We start from the raw sequence: 19,627 nt of genomic DNA, 5'->3' as shown, positions 1-19,627 counted from the left end.
AGGCAAGAGGAACTGTAGGGGAGTAGGGTTCTGTACTGGACAGTAGGTTCAGTTTACAGATGGACACCTGTTTCTGTAGGAAGCCATGGTTTCAGCAGTCACCATGCAAAGCACCAGTTTCGACAACTGCAAATTCAAAGCCTCTCTCCTCCCACACTTACATTCAATGCATTTTTTCTAAATACTCTTGTTTATTTACTTATCAGGAAAGGCATCCCAGGATATGCAAATGAGATGGCTTAATAGCTTCCCACAGTCTTAATACCTGTTTGTTCTATCTGGAAAGTTGCACTTGATCACAGAGTATTACTAAGGAATCTTTGATCTACCTGTTAGGACCTGCTATTGCTGTATGTTGTCTTGATTCTCATGGTGTAGTTTTAGTTTCTCTTAGCATCCCCTGTTTAGATTTGGGACACAAAGCATGTCAGAACAAATCTCCACTATGTATGTGTGCTGTAAACAAAGGCACAGTGAAGACAGTCCTGATCATACCATATTACTGACTATGTGTGTATCTATGGATGACTAGAACAGTCCCTGCAGAAGAAAGATCAACATCTGCTCATTTCTCATCATCCAAACAACTGCCAGCTCAATGTCCATATGCAGGCTGAACCTTGAAAAAAGTTTTGTAAGTGAAACATTCTCTAGAACACTAATTCTATTCTGTAATCCTCCTCCTTATAGTACATGTGTATTTGCAGAGTGAAGTACAGCAATTTACCACCCACCTTCCTCCCTCAGAGTAGTGCAGAGCAAATATAAGCATTCTTGTCATGCATCTGTTTAAGAGTATCTGGACACATTCCTTGTTTTCCACCTACACCATACCCTTCTGGGATGGGCTGCACTCCCATTTATTTTGGTAGCAGAAGTACTTAGATTTACTGCCAGAAAAGGATGCAGATATCTGCTGCTCTGCTGATTAGGATTACATCCTGGTGGTGAGCTGGTGTGAGTTTAAGTTCCTTTCAGAGGATTGAAGAGGAAGGGAAATAAGAATTTCCACTTCCTGGTTGTGTTCTTCAAAGAGAAGCTAAGGCAAAAATATCATCATCATCAGAAGCAGCTTTCTGAAAGAAAGGACTGAGCTCCACTCAGCTGCTGAAGTACAGAAAGTAGCACTCTGTGTCCAGAAAATTATTAAGGGACATCAATCCTGCATGTACAAAAGCCCCCAGAAGCCCCCCAGAAGGTGTCTTTAACTTCCTGGAAAGAGGTAGGATTTACACTACACAGAAATCTTAGTGCTGACTCTTGGCTACCTTCACTATCTCTTTAGTTTGTGTGCTGTCATCCTTGACTTTGGGAATGCATCCAAAACCAACCTATCCCCTACTCCATCAATTGTGTAAGGAAGAAGAACAACTTAACTCCACAGCTCTTGGAGCTACGGACAAGGAGCTTAAACACTTATTCAGACCCAGCTTTATGAGCCTTCTTAAAGCTTCCTCTAGTGTTGCAATTGCAAATAACTCTGGAGGTGACGCAGAGACAGCCACTGCAACAACATTTTTTTCTGAATGCAACTCTCAGCTAACATGTATGCAATTTAGCTTTTGACATTCACAAAAAGGGTTCATGCAATTTAGCTACACTGGCTGCAGACAAAGTTTAGAAATGTGTGTGCTGGAAGTACTCATGCATTCATTTAGCCAGGGAATACTAATACAACATCCAAGAAGCTTGTCTGGACTAAAAATGGGGCATTTGAGAGTTGGTACATAGATTAAAAAAATCCACACACAGAAAGCCTCTTCATGTGCTGCAGGCTGCAAAGCCCTTTCTGGAACAAAAAGTTAAATCTGTAATAAAATATTAAAGGCTATATTATAATGCTACACTAGGAGAGAGTTTAAAGGGAGAGAATTTGAAAGCACATCTTAGGGTCCTGCAATAGGCAGGATCTGTTGAATTAAAATCCTGGAAGTTCTAGGAAGCCTACCACATAAGAGGTTCCATATTTCATTTGCTGATCTTTTATGATGATCTCTTCTTGCTATGGAAAATTCTTCATTCCCTGTGTCATCCCCAACTTTCACAAGTATATATGTTCTTATCCCCCAAATACTGATACACTGAAAACAGCTTCTCCCAGGGCTATTCTTTTATGAAAAGTCAAGTCACTGTCAACTTCTCTATCCTGAGAAGTATTCCTATAACACTATTTGCTGCAGTCTTCCCCCTGGCTGTGCTTCTGAATTGCCTTAGAACTCCCTGCACCAATCCTACCATCTCTGTCCAGCCCAGCTCCTGCAGGGCACCAATCAACTTACATCTCAGCTAAGTATTAAAATCCACTCTAGTAGTTCCAAGAAATCAGTTCTCTTACCATCTTTGACATAATCCTCTTTTGATAAAACTATGTTGTGATTTATCTAATTACAGAGGGTCAAGAACCCTTTCATCATCTGGTGCTCAGGAGAGGTCTGTTTAAGAGCCAGATACAGATCACAGCTCCCACAGGCAGCCAACAGCATAGCAGCTTGCACAGAAGGCTACATAGAAGAAAGGGGAGATGGAAGATAGAGAGATACAACCGTGCTCAAACCAGCATGGACGATCTCAGGTATGATAGTGACACACCACAGAGTAGTTTCCCAATGGGCTTTGGAGCAGCTGACCCTGCAGCTTGGAGACTGCAAACCATGTGTTCCTTTGGGTGGTGGATGCAGCCCTCCAAGTTCGAGCTTGAACAGAGTGCCAGGAGAGACAGACCTCTGTCCTGAAGGAAGTGTGTTATCCTTGAAAGGCTGTGTCATGAATTAGAATGAGTTCTAATTAGCCCATGAATCGGGGCGAGTGAGCTGACTGCCCCTCTCAGCAGCAGCCTGCAGTTAAACAGGAGTAAATAAAACACGAAACTGTATTGGAAGCCAAACTATGTGCAGATCAATCTGCCTGCTCCAGACAAATGAACAAACACTGGCCAGATGTTAACAGCTTATGTTCTTATTTCTCTGGGAGAAATGCCTGAGCCATATGCTACAGAGTGGTCCACATCACCGGTTCACTCAAGATCCCCAGCTCAGCGCTGTAGCACATAATCAGATGGTGAGTGGCATTGTGTTGATGACAGGGCAGACAGATGTTCTGAGGATGACTGAGAATATGTGGGGGGAAAAAAAATCTTCCACAAGCAACACTAATCCTCCTCTTCAAGCCTTTCTTCCCTTTCTATAGGGTATTAATTAATTAACAACATGAAAAGAAAACAGAACCATGACCATGTGACACTACATATGTTCTCATGCATTTCTAGATTTGAAGTCCAAGAGGGATGACTGCGATGTCTTTTCTTAAACCCTTTCCTAAGGGAAAAGGTATCTCTTGTGCTGCAAAGGTTCCACTCTTCTCACAGGGCACAAGAGGTTCTGCAACATGCTGAAACTCAGTTCTGAATCATCAAAAAAACCCATCTAAAACTGAGAATGAAGACAGAGAAAAGATGGTATAAATTTCAGTTGGGCACGACCAGAATAACACAGAAATAATCACAGGTCTTAGGAAAATATAACTTAAAAAAAAAACCAACAATCCCAGTAAATAAATGTATCCATTAATAGAAAATAACTGAACAAAATAAATAAGAGCACTTAATAATTACTCTCATAGCCTGAGGTAATTCTAGCTTTAATAATTCCTAATGAAAGTGATAGGAGATGGACATATTTTTGAGACCATAATTAAGTAATGGCCCCAGCCATTGAACCAGAACACACTAAATTCAAGCAGATGAACAGCTGCTTTGTCTTCTTGACTCCAGTGTTTACAGATTAATTTTCACAAGGAATGGCTTCTGTTAAATTTGTGTACCCTTCCATGAAAGTTCATCATCCCAAAAGACATTCCATGACTTCTTGAGGATTTTGTTTTAACCTCTTAGCAATCAAGACGCAGAATTGCAATGAGTTGTTTCAGAAATGATTATTTCAGTGAAGTGAGTTTATTCTCAACTGATCTGGACAATATGACATTTTCCTACTACTCATCTACATCCTGTGCACAACTGTGCCCACTTTTAAATTTTACCACTGCAACACCAATTTTAATTTGAAAATATCCTGCAATTTCCTGATGAATGGAGGATAATTAAATACCCAATCAAAACTATTGTGTGAGAGAAATGCTTGCAAGTTAAATCACTGTTTAGAATATTTCATCCTTGTATTACCACTTTCTAAAAAAACAAGCACCAAAGCATGGCAAAACCCACAACAGATATGGGACACTGCTATGGTTTAAAGCAAGAAAAATTCAGTGTGCACTGCTAACATCTGTTACAACAAGCATTCTCTTAGACTGCTGTTTCAATATAATCTGATTTTTTTGTTGTTGTTGTTTTGTTTTGTTTGAGTCTAGATTAGTCTTGGTTTCAGATAAAGGAGTAATTTTTATATCTGCTCCATTAGGAAATTCTTAACTGCATGGAGTTGTTCAGTCACAAGGTATTAGAGGTGTAGAATAGAGTAGAATAGAATAGAGTAGAATAGAGTAGAGTAGAAGCGAGTAGAACAGACCAGGTTGGAAGACACCTTCAAGATCATCGTGTCCAACCTATCATCCAACCCACCTAATCAACTAAACCATGCAACCAAGCACCCTATCAAGTCTCCTGAACACCTCCAATGAGGGTGACTCCACCACCTCCTCAGCCAGCCCATTCCAATGGGCAATCACTCTCTCTGTGTAGAACTTCTTCCTAACATCCAGCCTAAACCTCCCCTGGCACAGCTTGAGACTGTGTCCTCTTGTTCTGGTGCTGGTTGCCTGGGAGAAGAGACCAACCCCCACCTGGCTACAACCTCCCTTCAGGTAGTTGCAGACAGCAATAAGGTCACCCCTGAGTCTCCTCTTCTCCAGGCTAAACAACCCCAGCTCCCTCAGTCTCTCCTCATAGGGCTTGTGTTCCAAGCCCCTCAACAGCTTTGTTGCCCTTCTCTGGACACATTCCAGCAAGTCAACTTCCTTCCTAAACTGAGGGGCCCAGAACTGGACACAGGACTTGAGGTGTGGCCCAACCAGTGCAGTGTACAGGGGCAGAATGACCTCCCTGCTCCTGCTGGCCACACTGTTCCTGATGCAGGCCAGGATGCCATTGGCCCTCTTGGCTGCCTGGGCACACTGCAGGCTCATGTTCAGCCTACCATCGACCTGTACCCCCAGGTCCCTCTCTACCTGGCTGCTCTCCAGCCACTCTGACCCCAGCCTGTAGCTCTGCATGGGGTTGCTGTGGCCAATGTGCAGAACCTGGCACTTGGATGTGTTCAATCTCATGCCGTTGGACTCTGCCCATCTGTCCAGCCTGTCGAGGTCCCTCTGCAAAGCCTCTCTACTCTCCAGCAGATCAACACCTGCCCCCAGCAAGTACCAGAAGGTACTGATCATTCCACTCCTTTATCTTAGGTTGCAAGTACCAACCTATCACACATGCATAATACAAGGTTTAAATATAAAGGAATGGTGGGAAGTTATATTAAAAAAAATCTGGAGTTTGATTTGGGTTTTTTTAAGACATTCAGTTCACAGGAACCCTGGAGCCTCATAGGGTGATAGTGGAGTATGAATCTTCAGTGCAAGATGACACAGCCATGAAATGCCTCTGCACAGCTCTAATTCTCTGCCAGGTGTTGTCCTAAACGTCCCCCCTCCACCCCTTTTTTGGAAGCAAAAAAAAAAAAATTAAAATTAGTATTAGAAAACAGAACAAAAGGTGAAAAATAATGCATAAAATACTACTGCCACAAGAAGAAGAAATCAACTAAAGTTTCCTAGTGTGGATGATGGTTGCACAATTGGCCAAAAGAAAGACTTAAGCACACCATTCCAAAAGTTCCAGCAAGTGACCACCTACATTTTATATGCCTACATTTTTGCCTTTCAGATTCTGTAATTTCTCACTGAAAGAAAAGTCTCTGTCTCTTCCATTTTCAATTATTGCTGTGATTCTTTCGCCTTAAGCCTCTTCACAACACCAGCAAAGACAGAGCTTCCTATTTGCACGAATAATATCCTTTCACATTAGTAGAAGTCACTTTCAGAGAACTGCTTTCCTGTGAAGATCTTAATGGTCAACTTGCATTATAGGAAAGCAGAATTACAAGACAGAGCAAGCTCAAGACATCTTGAAGTAAGTTGTTCCTAAGATTTTGCTACAGAAATCAGGAAAGAAATGGAAATAGCACAATATGAAGGAAGAGTTCAGACACATCTGTGTGCTTCAGCTTTGGAGGTCAACTTAGAAACCAGGAGGACAGAACCTCCATATTTCTGTTTATCAAAAACACTGGCATGGTTTTGATAAAAGAAGATTGGAACTTCCTGAGGTCAGGAAAAAACCAACAAAGAAATAAAAACTAATTTCTTCATAGTATAGAAAGTTGGATGAAATATGGACTTTGTTTTTCTCACTCTTTTACATCAGTAATTCACTTATAAAGTAAGCAGCCATGCTTGTTGAAAATTTGCTTCAGCTTTTGTTTTAAGCTAGTGAAAGAAAAATAAAACCCCCGTTTGTTTGATGCAGCATATATTTAGGGCCATATCAAGGCATCTCAAGCATCCTCCAGACACAGGAAGAATAGACTATGTCAATAGTTGTCCAGCAACAATATAAAAACAACAAAAATACCACCTTTGCCTCAAAACTTTGATATTAGTATTTTTAAAAGGTCTAACAAACTTCTTTTATTTCCTGTTAGCTTTATAAATGTTACTGGATACTAGGCAGAGTTTATCTGTTTATTCTGTCCTGGCTATAGCAATTTAAGTTAGAAGAAGATGACTTCTTGTCCTAAAGCAGCTGAGCACATAGAAATGTAACCAGGAAAGACATGGCAGACAATGATCTTTTCATTTCCCATTACAGACGAAAGCATGAACTAGTAAAAGGAAACTGAAAGGCTTTGTGGAAATAATGGCATGACACAGAAAACAAACAAAAAAGATAGGTAGGTAGGTAGCTGGTAGGTAGGTAGATAGAATACAGGAAGAAGACACAGCACCTTGAAAAAAAAATGAACAGTGGGAAGAGGTAGTTTAAAAAAAGTTCTAAAGTTAAACAATGCAATTGAAAAGGTTTCTTTTTTTTCTGTCCTCATTCTCTTCTCCCCATGCCTTTCCCAATATTTTGATTTTGCTGCCAATTTCTCTTACCTTCTGACTCTCTTTTCTACTTTTCTGCTCTTAAAGTTTCACCCTTCTAGGATGAAATCACTAGATAGTATTCAGTTTCCAGCTTAAACATGGCTATTATATGGTAAATTTGATGCTTCCAAGCTCCTTCATGAACAAAAAGTAACATTTTTCTTGCTACCCTAAAACCTCCTGGCAGCTGTGGTGGACAATGGAAATCTCTGATCTCTTGCTTTTCCTCAGAAACCAAGTCTAAGAAGTCAAGAGTGTAATCATGGCCTGAAGTGTGCATAATGTATACCTACAGCCATCAAAATCTGGTGCCTTGAGCTTGGTCTCCAGTTTGAAAGGTAGCCACATACTTCTTTTCCCTGCCTAATCTCTCTCAGCCCCTCAGTAATTCTCTCACTGAATCTCCTTACCTAACAAACTCTTTACAGAACTGTCCACTAACTCAGATCCTAGTTTGCAGACTCCAAAGTTAGAGAGTAAGGCTATAATAAGAAAACTTTTAGATTAGGATTTCTACCCTGCTTTCTCTACAGGGATAGACATACACTATGTTGAACAGGCTTGTTTAATATCTGCTTTACTTTGGAACATTTCCCCCCCATTATTATATTTTTCTGAGGTGAGAATTTGAATTTATAGATGCTAAATATTCTCAGCTTAGGCAAAACAGACCCTGACAATGTGATTTTTGAAGTAGATATCAGTGTGCAAAATGCAACACGATGTTATGAACTGCTAAGTGTTAATCATGCCAGCCAGAAAACGTGTTAATTTGTCCACATGCAAGGGTTATTTCCCTTTAGTTTTTTGTCACCAAGGTATTTTTAGGTTATAAAAATCAACAAAGATTGTGACAGAGTCACAAGAGAGAATATTGCTTTCTACAACTACCTTAAGGGAGGTTGTAGACAGGCAGAGGTTGGTCTCTTCTCCCAGGCAGCCAGCACCAGAACAAGAGGACACAGTCTCAGGCTGCACCAGGGGAGGTTTAGGCTGGAGGTTAGGAGGAAGTTTTACACAGAGAGAGTGATTGGTCATTGGAATGGGCTGCCTGGGGAGGTGGTGGAGTCACCATCATTGGAGGTGTTCAGGAGGAGACTTGATAGGGTGCTTGGTTGCATGGTTTAGTTGATTAGGTGGTGTTGGATGATAGGTTGGACACGATGATCTTGAAGGTCTCTTCCAACCTGGTCTGGTCTATTGTATTCTATTGTATTGTATTGTATTCTATTCTATTCTATTCTGTTCTGTTCTATTCTATTCTATTCTATTCTATTCTATTCTATTCTATTCTAATTCTATTCCACTCTATTCCATTCCATTCTATTCTATTCCACTCTATTCCATTCCATTCCAAATATCATATCTTTTATTTTTCATATTGTTAATCTATTCCATTAGGTTACTGTGCACATCTCATTTCTTCTGTCTTTTTGAAATGCCACCTACACTGATAAAATTACATTAGGAGTTCTCAATATTTCCAGGAAGGAGCAGAGAAATCACATAAAGAGGTAAATATTAGAAGGTGGAGAAAAACAAAGAGTCACTTGAGACGATCAGAATTTAACATGGTTTAAAAACAATCCCAGACACTCTAGTCAGTGGGAGGGAAATGTGTATTTTTGAAATCTAGAACTATATGAACCTGCCACCAAGTGTGAAGTTAAAATGCAGTTTCACTGAGTTTTAACATGACATGAGCAAAAAGAAACAACTAAAGCCAGTCTAAAGGAAGTGTTCTATCACAAAACAGGGAAGCCAGAATGCCTCTTGGCATCCCAGTCCCAACTTTCAGCTTTACACATAGTAGGGACTGAAAAATGTGTATAAAATGAGCAATGTGCAGGAAAGGCACTAAAATACTGAAGTAAGGTTAAGTAGAATTACTGATTAGAAAATACAGCATTGTCTGAAAACCAGCATTTGATTACAGGTTTTTCTCTTTCACAGTCATATTCTGAAGGCAATACTGGTGGCTCTCAACAGTTTTCAGTTACTGACAGTTATGTATGACTTCATTCTTATGAGTCTTTCCATCTAAACATGAAACACGACAAACACAAACCACAGGAATATTACTTGGTTTGCCTAATTCAAAATACATTACTGAACAAGTAGTGCTAGACAACAGCAAAACTGGAAGCACCATTGCTGCACAATCTCCAGTTAGTTGAAAGTTCACCTGGTAACTGCAAACAGGATATAGTCAGGGCTTTTCCAAGAACCTTGTGTGGTGCAAAAGCTATCATTCTTCAGGCATGATAAACATTAAAGCAAACCTTGCTTTGAGTGGTAGGCTGGACCAGACAACCTCCTAAGGTCCCTTAAACCTAAATTATCCTATGATTATGTACCACAGCAAACGCTTACAAGTGGAAATCCTGAAAACTTCATTTATGTCCTGCAACTTAATTTATTAATCTTTGCCACAGAACTATTAAGTTTCAAACCAGAATCTTTTCCCAGAGGATGAGAACAGGGTAGGAGTCCCCAGAATCTAGGACACAGAAGCATAATAGGTATGAAATTGTCCTAGTTAAGTAACAGCACTGATGAAGCTTGTACATTATCTTTTTATCTTTCTGTTCCAAAGGAAGATCAAAAATTCCCATACTGTATTTGTTTAGTCATCTACATGATGAAGATTCAACAACTTACTGAGTCTATTCTGCTGTTGCCCACTTTCAATCTTTCCCATAAAATACATTTTTAGATTACAGATTTTCTTTACCAATGCGTCTGGTCTACTTCCATCTACTTGATGTCCCAACTTTCATCTAATGAGGACTAAGTAGTCTTGAAGTTCACTCTGTGTGTATTGTCAATGTTGCATTACACATGGAGTGGAGAAATGAGAGCTGTTTGCTTGATTTCTTCTTGTTACAATTTGACCTTCTTGACCCTTACCCAGGTTGTGGCTCATTGTAGTGCTTCCCATATCTTTTTGTGGAGAACTGCTGCCTAGACAACCATTTTGTACTTTTTCACTTACACATTATCTAGATTAAAACCTTTCTCCACTTGTCAAGATCATTCTGAAGGCTAATCCTGTCCTCTTCCTTGCAGTTTTCCCCAAGTAAGCATCAACTGCAGATTTAATAAACATTTTCTCTGTTCTACTATCTAGAGAAAACCTTCTCTATTCACAGGGAAAAAACGCTTGACAGAATCTCATTCTTGTTTGACAGTGAACTGGAGATAACTACATTGACATTATAATTCCAAGCCAGAGAAGGATAAAGCATAACATAATTTTTGGTGACCTTTTGCTTCAGTATTTATTTTAACAACAAATATTCCACTGACCCAGTGTAAATTAACCTTGGTGGCAGGAATATTGGTTAGAGACTGCTCTTACAGAATCTTCCTCAAGATCAAGTTTCCCTATGTTTCTTTACAAACACCTTTACATTTTTATAAGTCACAAAACCAGGTTGGAAGAAACCTTCAAGATCATCATGTCCAACCCCTCAACCAATCCAACCCACCTAAACAACTAAGCCATGGCACCAAGCACCCCATCAAGTCTCCTCCTGAAAACCTCCAATGAGGGTGACTCCACCACCTTCCTGGGCAGCCCATTCCAATGGCCAATCACTCTCTCTGTGTAAAACTTCCTCCTAACCTCCAGCCTAAACCTCCCCTGGCACAGCTTGAGACTGTGTCCTCTTGTTCTGGTGCTGGTTGCCTGGGAGAAGAGACCAACCTCTGCCTGTCTACAACCTCCCTTAAGGTAGTTGTAGAGAGCAATAAGGTCACCCCTGAGTCTCCTCCAGGCTAAGCAACCCCAGCTCCCTCAGCCTCTCCTCATAGGGCTTGTGTTCCAAGCCCCTCACCAACTTCATTGCCCTTCCCTGGACACGCTCCAGCAAGTCAACATCCTTCCTAAATTGGGGGGCCCAGAACTGGACACAGTACTCAAGGTGTGGCCTAACCAGTGCAGTGTACAGGGGCAGAATGACCTCCCTGCTCCTGCTGGCCACACTGTTCCTGATGCAGGCCAGGATGCCATTGGCCCTCTTGGCTGCCTGGGCACACTGCAGGCTCATGTTCAGCCTACCATCGACCAGCACCCCCAGGTCCCTCTCTGCCTGGCCGCTCTCCAGCCACTCTGACCCCAGCCTGTAGCACTGCATGGGGTTGCTGTGGCCAATGTGCAGAACCCGGCACTTGGATGTGTTCAATCTCATGCCGTTGGATTCTGCCCATCTGTCCAGCCTGTTGAGGTCCCTCTGCAGAGCCTCTCTAGATCACCTACTCCATCTCCTCAAGATCTTGACATAGAAGGGAATTAGATGGCTTTACATGACTTATTCCTGGAGAATCCATTTCAACCATTGTTCAGCATCTTTTTATTTTCTATGTGATTTCAAACAGATTATCTGCCTAAATGTCTTCCAGGAATTAAATTTAGCTTCACTGGTCTGTAATTCCTTGGGTCTTTATGTGCTTTTGGTAAGAGAGACACAAAGATTTCTTCCCTCCCCCTACTTTTTATCCTTTAATTCTCAAAGCTTATAATGGAAGACTAAGAGTTCTTAAGTACTCCATAGTGAATTGATTGTGCCAGACAACTTGAAAATATCTGACTCATCTAAGCAGACTCTAACCTGTTCTTATTCCTCTTCACTAGTCCTAATTATGGTAGTCTTCAGAAAACAACTTCTTTTTTTAATGAATGCTAAGGGGAAAAAACAAAACAAACCAAACAACAACAACAAAGCCCACACCACAAAATCCCACAACCACGAAGCTGACACACCTCTTATTAATTTTGCCACTGTCAATTACTGGGACACCTCTTTCCTTTGTCTTGCTCTGATTAATTACTTAAGAGGATGTTTTCTTTTAACTACTCTATTGTTAAAACCATACTAAAGGCACTTGGCCCATACTTTATTGCAATTTCTATGACTAAAATGTGAAATTCAGAAGATTTAGAAGGTGTAATGTATGGACCTTGGATGCGAGGATCTCGAAGGTCTCTTCCAACCTGGTCTGGTCTATTCTATTCTATTCTATTCTATTCTATTCTTTTATTTTCTTTTCTATTCATGCGCCAGCAGTGTGCCTGGGTGGCATGGAAGGCCGATGGTATCTTGGCCAGTGTCAGGAATAGTGTGGCCAGCAGGACTAAGGATGTAATTCTGCCTCTGTACTCAGCACTGGTGAGGCCTCACCTTGAGCACTGTGTGCACTTCTGGGGCCCTTACATGGTGGTGCTGGAGCACGTCCAGAGGAGAGCAGCGAGGCTGGTGAGGGGGCTGGAGGGAAAGTTGTATGAGGAAAGGCTGAGGGAGCTGGGATTGTTCAGACTGGAGAAGAGGAGACTTAGAGAGGACTTCATCATTCTCTACAACTACTTAAAAGGAAGTTGTAGCCAGGTAGGGGTCAGGCTCTTCTCCCAGGCAACTAGTGACAGGACAAAAGGACATGGTGTGAAGCTATGCCAGGGGAGGTTTAGGTTAGATATTAGGAAACAATTCCTCACAGAAAGGCAGACTAGGCACTGGAATGGACTGCCCAGGGAGGTGGTGGAGTCACTGTCACTGGAAGTCTTTAAGTAAGGATCAGATGTGGCATTTGGTGGCATGATTTGGCTGATGTCATAGTGTTAGGTCATAGGATGGACTTGATGATCTCAGAGGTCTTTTCCAGCCTCAATAATTCTGTGATTCTGTGACCTTGTTGCCCCCCTGTTGTGGGGGCTTCAGTCATTCCTGTCTCAGTACATTCCTACAATATTTTCAGCTATAAACTTAGCAGATTTTGTCCCTCAGTGTTCAGACTGATGCTTATAATAAATCAGTGCACAAAAGGAACATGCTGAAATTAGATTTACTCTCTCTTTTAAGTGAATCAGTGTCAGGATACAAGCCTCTTTCAAAATCATATCCTTTGGCAAGTCAAAGAGCATAAAGGAACTTTTTCTACAGAAATGATCTTGGGTGTGAAAAACAAACAGGAGAACCCATGGGGATCTTTTACTATGGATAGTCAAGTAAAAACCAAAAGGGAATGAAGTTTGTTCAATACAGCAAATGTGACCTAATATGACAAAGCCAAAAAATACTGAAACATGAGATCTCTTTCTTCCTACTTAATTGCTATTAATGTTAATGCAGGAACTAGCTCCTTGGAGGTCTGATATTTGTAGTTCTCTTTGTGTACCAGCAAGTAAGAAAATCTTACCTCAGAGAACCTTTGTACATCCTGGGTTAAAGTTCCTACTCTCTTCCACTTATAATGTTTGAGTAGCTTCAAAATCGCTGGATTCACTGCATTATCAGATGGCACTGTCCGGAAGAAATAAGGATATTTTTTCTTATCAGCCAATTCTGGGGTTGTTGCTGCAAATGAAAGCTGGGGAAAACAAAAAAAAAAGGAAAAAAAGAGAGTCACCATAAGTCATTTAGCAGCCAGAAGAAAAGCTTTTCTTAATGTACAAAACCACAACGCACGCATTGCAATCACGTAGAGAATTTTCATCGTCATACGGTTTGGAAGTCCAGCAAGCACTATTTACTCATTTACTTTCAAAGGGAATTTTGAAATACCTTAGCTCCATAAACCACCTGCACCGAAATTAAACTAGAAAATCATCAGTCACTGGCACAAAACCCTGTTTGAGCTCATGTATCTTACTTACACTTTGTGCAGAGCAAGAAGCTCTAAGGGAGTAAATCTCTATGATGAATTCCCCATCACCTTCCCTCTATGTTCTCCTCATAAAAATTGTGAATAGCTCCAACTAGATATTCTCAAACTCTAATATATATTTAAATTGGAGGGTGAACCTCTAGTACCACTTCTTCCTATCTTCAGGTAATAAAATAGGTCTAGGTATCGGAAAGAGAGAAAATAACTACAGCAGCCAAGGCTGCAGCTCAAAATTTTAAGTGGCTCCCAGTTCCCTGCACTGAAGCAGCCCACTATGATCTGTGTTATCAAGAGGAAGTCATTCCATGTGCCTGAAAACATCAAAAACTGTACATGGTTTAAGAATGAACACAAAAAGAAACCTTTTAACATGCACAGACATAAAACACTCAGAAAACTTCCCTGAATTCTTCTGGCCAAGTTAAAGGCAGCATATTTTAGTGAATGATCTCCAAGCAGTGGGAATGCCTGCACAGCTACTTTTTGCAAATGTTCCTGTTCCAAAGACACTCCTCACCATTCACTCCAGTATTCTTTTGGTTGCTAGGAATGTGTTTCTTAGATGGTTTTCTTTCAGCCATGCATAGTAGCTGAGGGCTTTTTAAAAGGACTGATTTAATGCAAATTGGCTTGACTGTCAAAAAATATCTTCCCTAATACAGTTAAGTCTTTCAACCTGCACCAGAACAAGAGGACAGAGTCTCAGGCTGCACCAGGGGAAGTTTAGGCTTGAGGTGAGGAGAAAATTCTTCACTGAGAGAGTCATTGGTCATTGGAATGTGCTGCCCAGAGAGGTGGTGGAGTCACCATCCCTGGAGGTGTTCAAGAGGAGATTGGACATGGCACTTGGTGCCATGGTCTAGTCATGAGGTCTGTGGTGACAGGTTGGACTCGATGATCTTTGAGGTCTCTTCCAACCTTGGTGATACTGTGATACTGTAATAGTCAGCAAACAGGTCTGTTCAAGCCTATATAAGCACATCGAACCACAGTATTAAGCTTACACTTTCTTCAACCAAGCATTCAGTGAACTGGGGGCTAGATATCATTTTTTGAAATTCAGAATAGGCAAGCTCAATCTGAACCAACAGTTCTAACCTTCTCTTCATGTTTATAAAATCTAGATTTAGCCTAGCAGAGACAGGACTCATTCTCTCTTGGATTTGACTCACAAAGAACATATTGTATTGTCATAACCACCTGAATATAGTTTGTTTTCCTGATTAAAAGCCCAGAAATCCATACAACTGAAAGTGCACAACTGGACAGTTTACGTTATACCATTCAAAAAGAGAACATTCTTTCTCTTCACTCAAAAGTCAAAAGCTGAAGACTATCATCGTAGTATCACAGTATCAGTCAGGGTTGGAAGGGACCACAAGGATCATCTAGTTCCAACCCCCCTGCCATGGGCAGGGACACCCCACACTAGATCAGGCTGGCCTGATTTTGGAGACCTTCTTCTGCCTTGCAATTCTAAGGTAAAAGCAACTGGTCTGCTATTAGATTTTACTTTAAAAGTACACTATGAGGTACTGTGACGTTGTCATCTTGATTTTCCAAAACCATATTGGTGGGCCATCTACAACTTTGCAAAACTTAGTATGAATATTTTTTAGCATGCATAGTTAGCTAGTTAGCAATGAGTTTCCAAAGAGCTGATTTCAAGGGAGAAAGAATTACTGTTTGCCAGGCAGACCTAGCCAGCTTCTCTGCCTGGCCTTGTGACGCTGAACATCGTGCAGCCAGTGCACAATGAAAGTGAAAACAGGAACCTGGAGAAGCAATTTTAAATCCAGCATGAAGAGCAATGCCTTCCAGCATCCTGGCTTCTTGCAGCTTGGTAACTGCAAAGGACTTGCTTTTCAAGTTATTATGGCCTTGGATCGAATGTAATTTGATTGACCCTTAAGAAAAAAGAAGTAAAGAGCAATGCTGAAGTGACAGTAGTGACAAGCAACATCAGCAAGTTTCATTTAGCTCAGGTTCAAAGCCTGAATGGTGGAGTTTTTTGATCAGAAGAATAAAAGGCCTTAGAAATGAGGAGCATCTCTATAGATGTGAGGGGGCTTTAGGACAAAGATCTGTGATATCAGTAGGGCAATTCAGATCCCTCCTTTGACACTTGAGTGCCTACATTAGTATACTATTTGCCCAAATTTCCCTGGGAAGCAAGGAAGCAAAACCTTATATCTCTTCATTGATTAAAGAAAGTCTCATAATTAGATTTCTCAGCCTTGTAAAGTGAGAAGAGATGAATCCAAGTTTATGCATAATACTACTGACACCCAAATCACAATTATATTTTTCTTTAAAGAAAGTGTGGTGTTTTTTAAATGCAGAATGGGAAGTGGTGTCCCCTAGGGATCAGTGTTGGGTATAATCCTATTTAATATCTTTACTGATGATCTGGATGAGCGAGTTGAGTCCACCATTAGTAAGTTTGCAGACAACACCAAGTTTGGGGCATGTGTTGATCTGTTAGAGGGTAGAAGGGCTCTGCAGAGGGACCTTGGCAGGCTGGACAGATGGGTGGAGACCAGCAAGAGGACACAGTGTCAAAGCTGTGCCAGGGGAAGTTTAGGCTCGAGGTAAGGAGAAAGTTCTTCACAGAAAGAGTGACTGGCCATTGGAATGTGCTGCCCAGGGAGGTGGTGGAGTCACCATCCCTGGAGATGTTCAAAAAAGAATTGGATGTGGCACTTGAAGGCATAGTTTAGTTAGTCATGAGGTGTTAAGTATTAGGTAATAGGTTGGACTTGATGATCTCTGAGGTCTTTTCCACCCTTGTTGATTCTATGACTCTATGCTCAGAGCCCTTTCAAGAGTCACATAGGCTATGGTTGGTCCCATTCTGCATCACTTTGCCATTTTAATAAGAAACTCATGAGAGATCAATGAATATTTAATGAATGATTTATTTGTTGACTCATTTCCATAAAGATTTTTTCTTCTTTCCCACAAAAGTTGAAAAGAACAAACTTTTCACAAAAATGTCTCTATGAGAGTTTGGGTGCATGCAATGAAGAGGCCATGAGCACAAGCCCTATGAGGAGAGGCTGAGGGAGCTGGGATTGTTTAGCCTGGAGAAGAGGAGGCTCAGGGGTGACCTCATTGCCCTCTACAACTACCTGAAAGGTGGTTGTAGCCAGGAAGGGGTTGGTCTCTTCTCCCAGACAACCAGCACCAGAACAAGGGGACACAGTCTCAAGCTGTGCCAGGGGAAGTTTAGGCTGGAGGTGAGGAGAAAGTTCTTCACTGAGAGAGTCATTCATCATTGGAATGGGCTGCCCAGGGAGGTGGTGGAGTCACCATCCCTGGAGGTGTTCAAGAGGGGATTGGATGTGGCACTCGGTGCCATGGTCTAGTCATGAGGTCTGTGGTGACAGGTTGGACTCTATGATCCTCGAGGTCTCTTCCAACCTTAGTGATACTGTGAACTTAACCCATCAATCACCAGGACTCAATATTCTGCTTTGAAAGGGATGAAGAGAGAAAAGCTAGAAGACAAAAAATATCATTGTGGTTTTTAATAAGTGTTAATGAAGAGATCATGTTAATAAATTAATTGATACAATGCAAGCTTGTTGGAAAAGTTTGTCACATAGCACAGTTCTAGAGAAATATCAGTAAACATAACAAAACCTTTAATCCAGGTGATCAAACAATGGACTCTATGTGAGTCCATTCACAGATGGTACAAGCCCTTGCTAACTGAACATAAATCCTCTCTATTTTAGAGCTACCATTGTTTATTCATAGCTGCTTTGAAATGTGAATCTGTTGAAAAAGTTATTGTAAACTGGTCTGGCTGAACTGCTGTGCCTCATTGCTAGCAATGGAGAAGCAGAGCAGAAACATGGCTAATAGCTTTATCATGCCCTGTCAGTAGAAAGGAAGAAATAAATAACAGTTCTGGAATGGGTCCAAAGCAAAATAATTCAGAAAACTGGGCAAAATCGAAAAACAACAAAATATTAAAGATGATGCAGAAAGAGCAGATGCCAGAAAGTTTTTTTTTCACCATTTAAGCTATTAGACATTGGAATAAACTCCCAAGGGAGGTGGTGGCTTCCTCTACATTAGACAGCTTAAAGGCCAAGCTTGATAGGGTGCTGGGCCATCTCATTTAAACTATATTCATACCCTGAAAGGATCCTTAAGGTCCCTTCCAACCTGGTATTCTATGAATCTATGAAAAACTATGTGTGTAAAAGAGTAAAGAGCTTCAAGATCATAAAATATAGGACAGTTTTGTACTTTGAAATAAAAAGGCTTGGAAATTATCCAAAGTTGAGGCAGATTTTACTTTCAGATTAAGAAAAACCCATCCAAATATTACTCCACAGAAGACAAGAAAATTTCATAGAATCATAGAATCAAACAGGTTGGAAAAGAGCTCAGAGATCATCGAGTCCAACCTATCACCCAGCTCCTCATGACTAATTAAACCATGGCACCAAGTGCCACGTCCAATCCCCTCTTGAACACCTCCAGGGATGGTGACTCCACCACCTCTATTGGCAGCACATTCCAATGGCAAACAACTCTTTCTGGGAAGAACTTTCTCTTCACCTCTAGCCTAAACTTCACTCACAGCTACAGCATAATTAGAATAGAATAGCATAGCATAGCATAGACCAGGTTGGAAAAGACCTTCGAGATCATCGAGTCCAGCCTATCATCCAACACCATCTAATCAACTAAACCATGGCATCAAGCACCCCATCAAGTCTCTTCCTAAACACCTCCAGGGATGGTGACTCCACCACCTCCCTGGGCAGCCCATTCCAATGGCCAATCACTCGTTCTGTGAAGAATTTTTTCCCAACATCCAGCCTAAACCTTCCCTGGTGCAGCTTGAGACTCTGTCCTCTTGTTCTGGTGCAGGGTGCCTGGGAGAAGAGACCAACCCCCACCTGGCTACAACCTCCCTTCTTGGGTTTATATTGAAAGTCAAATTTGATAATGGAGAGGACAGGAGAGAAAGCAATGCTATGCAACTATCATGAGAAATGCTTTGGCTAATATGACAGATGGTCAGGTTAAGGAATTTAAATTATTGGACTTGGCTGATAAAACAGAAAATATACAGCAAGATCTTTTGAAGGAGAGGTTTTGGTAAATTACACTTTCTCCAGAATGATGATACTTTTGAAACAGGAAAACGTTAATTTTGTGGAAAACCCTTATGGTTTTATGGAAAGGCTGTGATCAACACTATACAGAGTAATGGGGGGTGGGGGGGAGAGGGAGAAAAAGAAAAGTTAAAACATAATGTATAAAGGAACAAAGGAACATTTCAGCTGAAGAGAAGTAAAAGTTAGCTCCATAACTCTACATTAAGCTGAAAAGGAGTGTGGTGGATTGAACCAAGAACATTGGTCTCAAGTGCTTTCAAGCTAAAGCAAGTATGCTCTCATTTTAAGGAAAAAAACCCTGTGTGTTCCCTTAAAGAAATTCAGTACAGAAGTGGGAATGGCAAAATTAGAAGCTCCAGCATTCAGCTAAGAAAATGAGATGCAACACTAATGAAATAAATGGAAAAAGACTAGGAATTATATGAGAGTGGATGGATATTAGAAAGCTGGGGAGGTGGGGTGGGGGGGGTGGTTAAAACAAGAAACCACATTATATCCACATTAAAACAAGAAACCACATTATATCTGTGTGGAGTTTATATACTCCACACAGAAGATCTGACGCTGGAAGCTGGAAGGCTGAAGCCACTCTGCTGTCCCTAGAGCTGCAGAAGGAAGGGAAGCCACCAGAAACAGCAAGCAGCTTTCTGGTGTTCTTTGTTCTATTATCTCTA

The 19,627-nt window shown here is 41.1% G+C and overlaps 1 protein-coding gene across 1 annotated transcript in view; it reads right to left on the bottom strand.

Annotated features, from left to right (window-relative positions):
• Window positions 1–19,627, bottom strand: part of GABBR2 (gamma-aminobutyric acid type B receptor subunit 2) — a 569,051-nt gene that overhangs the window by 322,112 nt on the left and 227,312 nt on the right. The window contains exon 3 of the mRNA XM_054164335.1: window positions 13,345–13,515. Coding sequence (XP_054020310.1) covers window positions 13,345–13,515 — 171 coding nt within the window. The remainder of the gene's footprint in view (window positions 1–13,344; window positions 13,516–19,627) is intronic.

The sequence above is a fragment of the Dryobates pubescens genome, chromosome 9, assembly GCF_014839835.1.
Source record: "Dryobates pubescens isolate bDryPub1 chromosome 9, bDryPub1.pri, whole genome shotgun sequence".
NCBI classification, from domain to species: domain Eukaryota; kingdom Metazoa; phylum Chordata; class Aves; order Piciformes; family Picidae; genus Dryobates; species Dryobates pubescens.
Note: the sequence above shows the minus strand (reverse complement) of the source record. Positions and strands in the feature narration are given on the sequence as shown.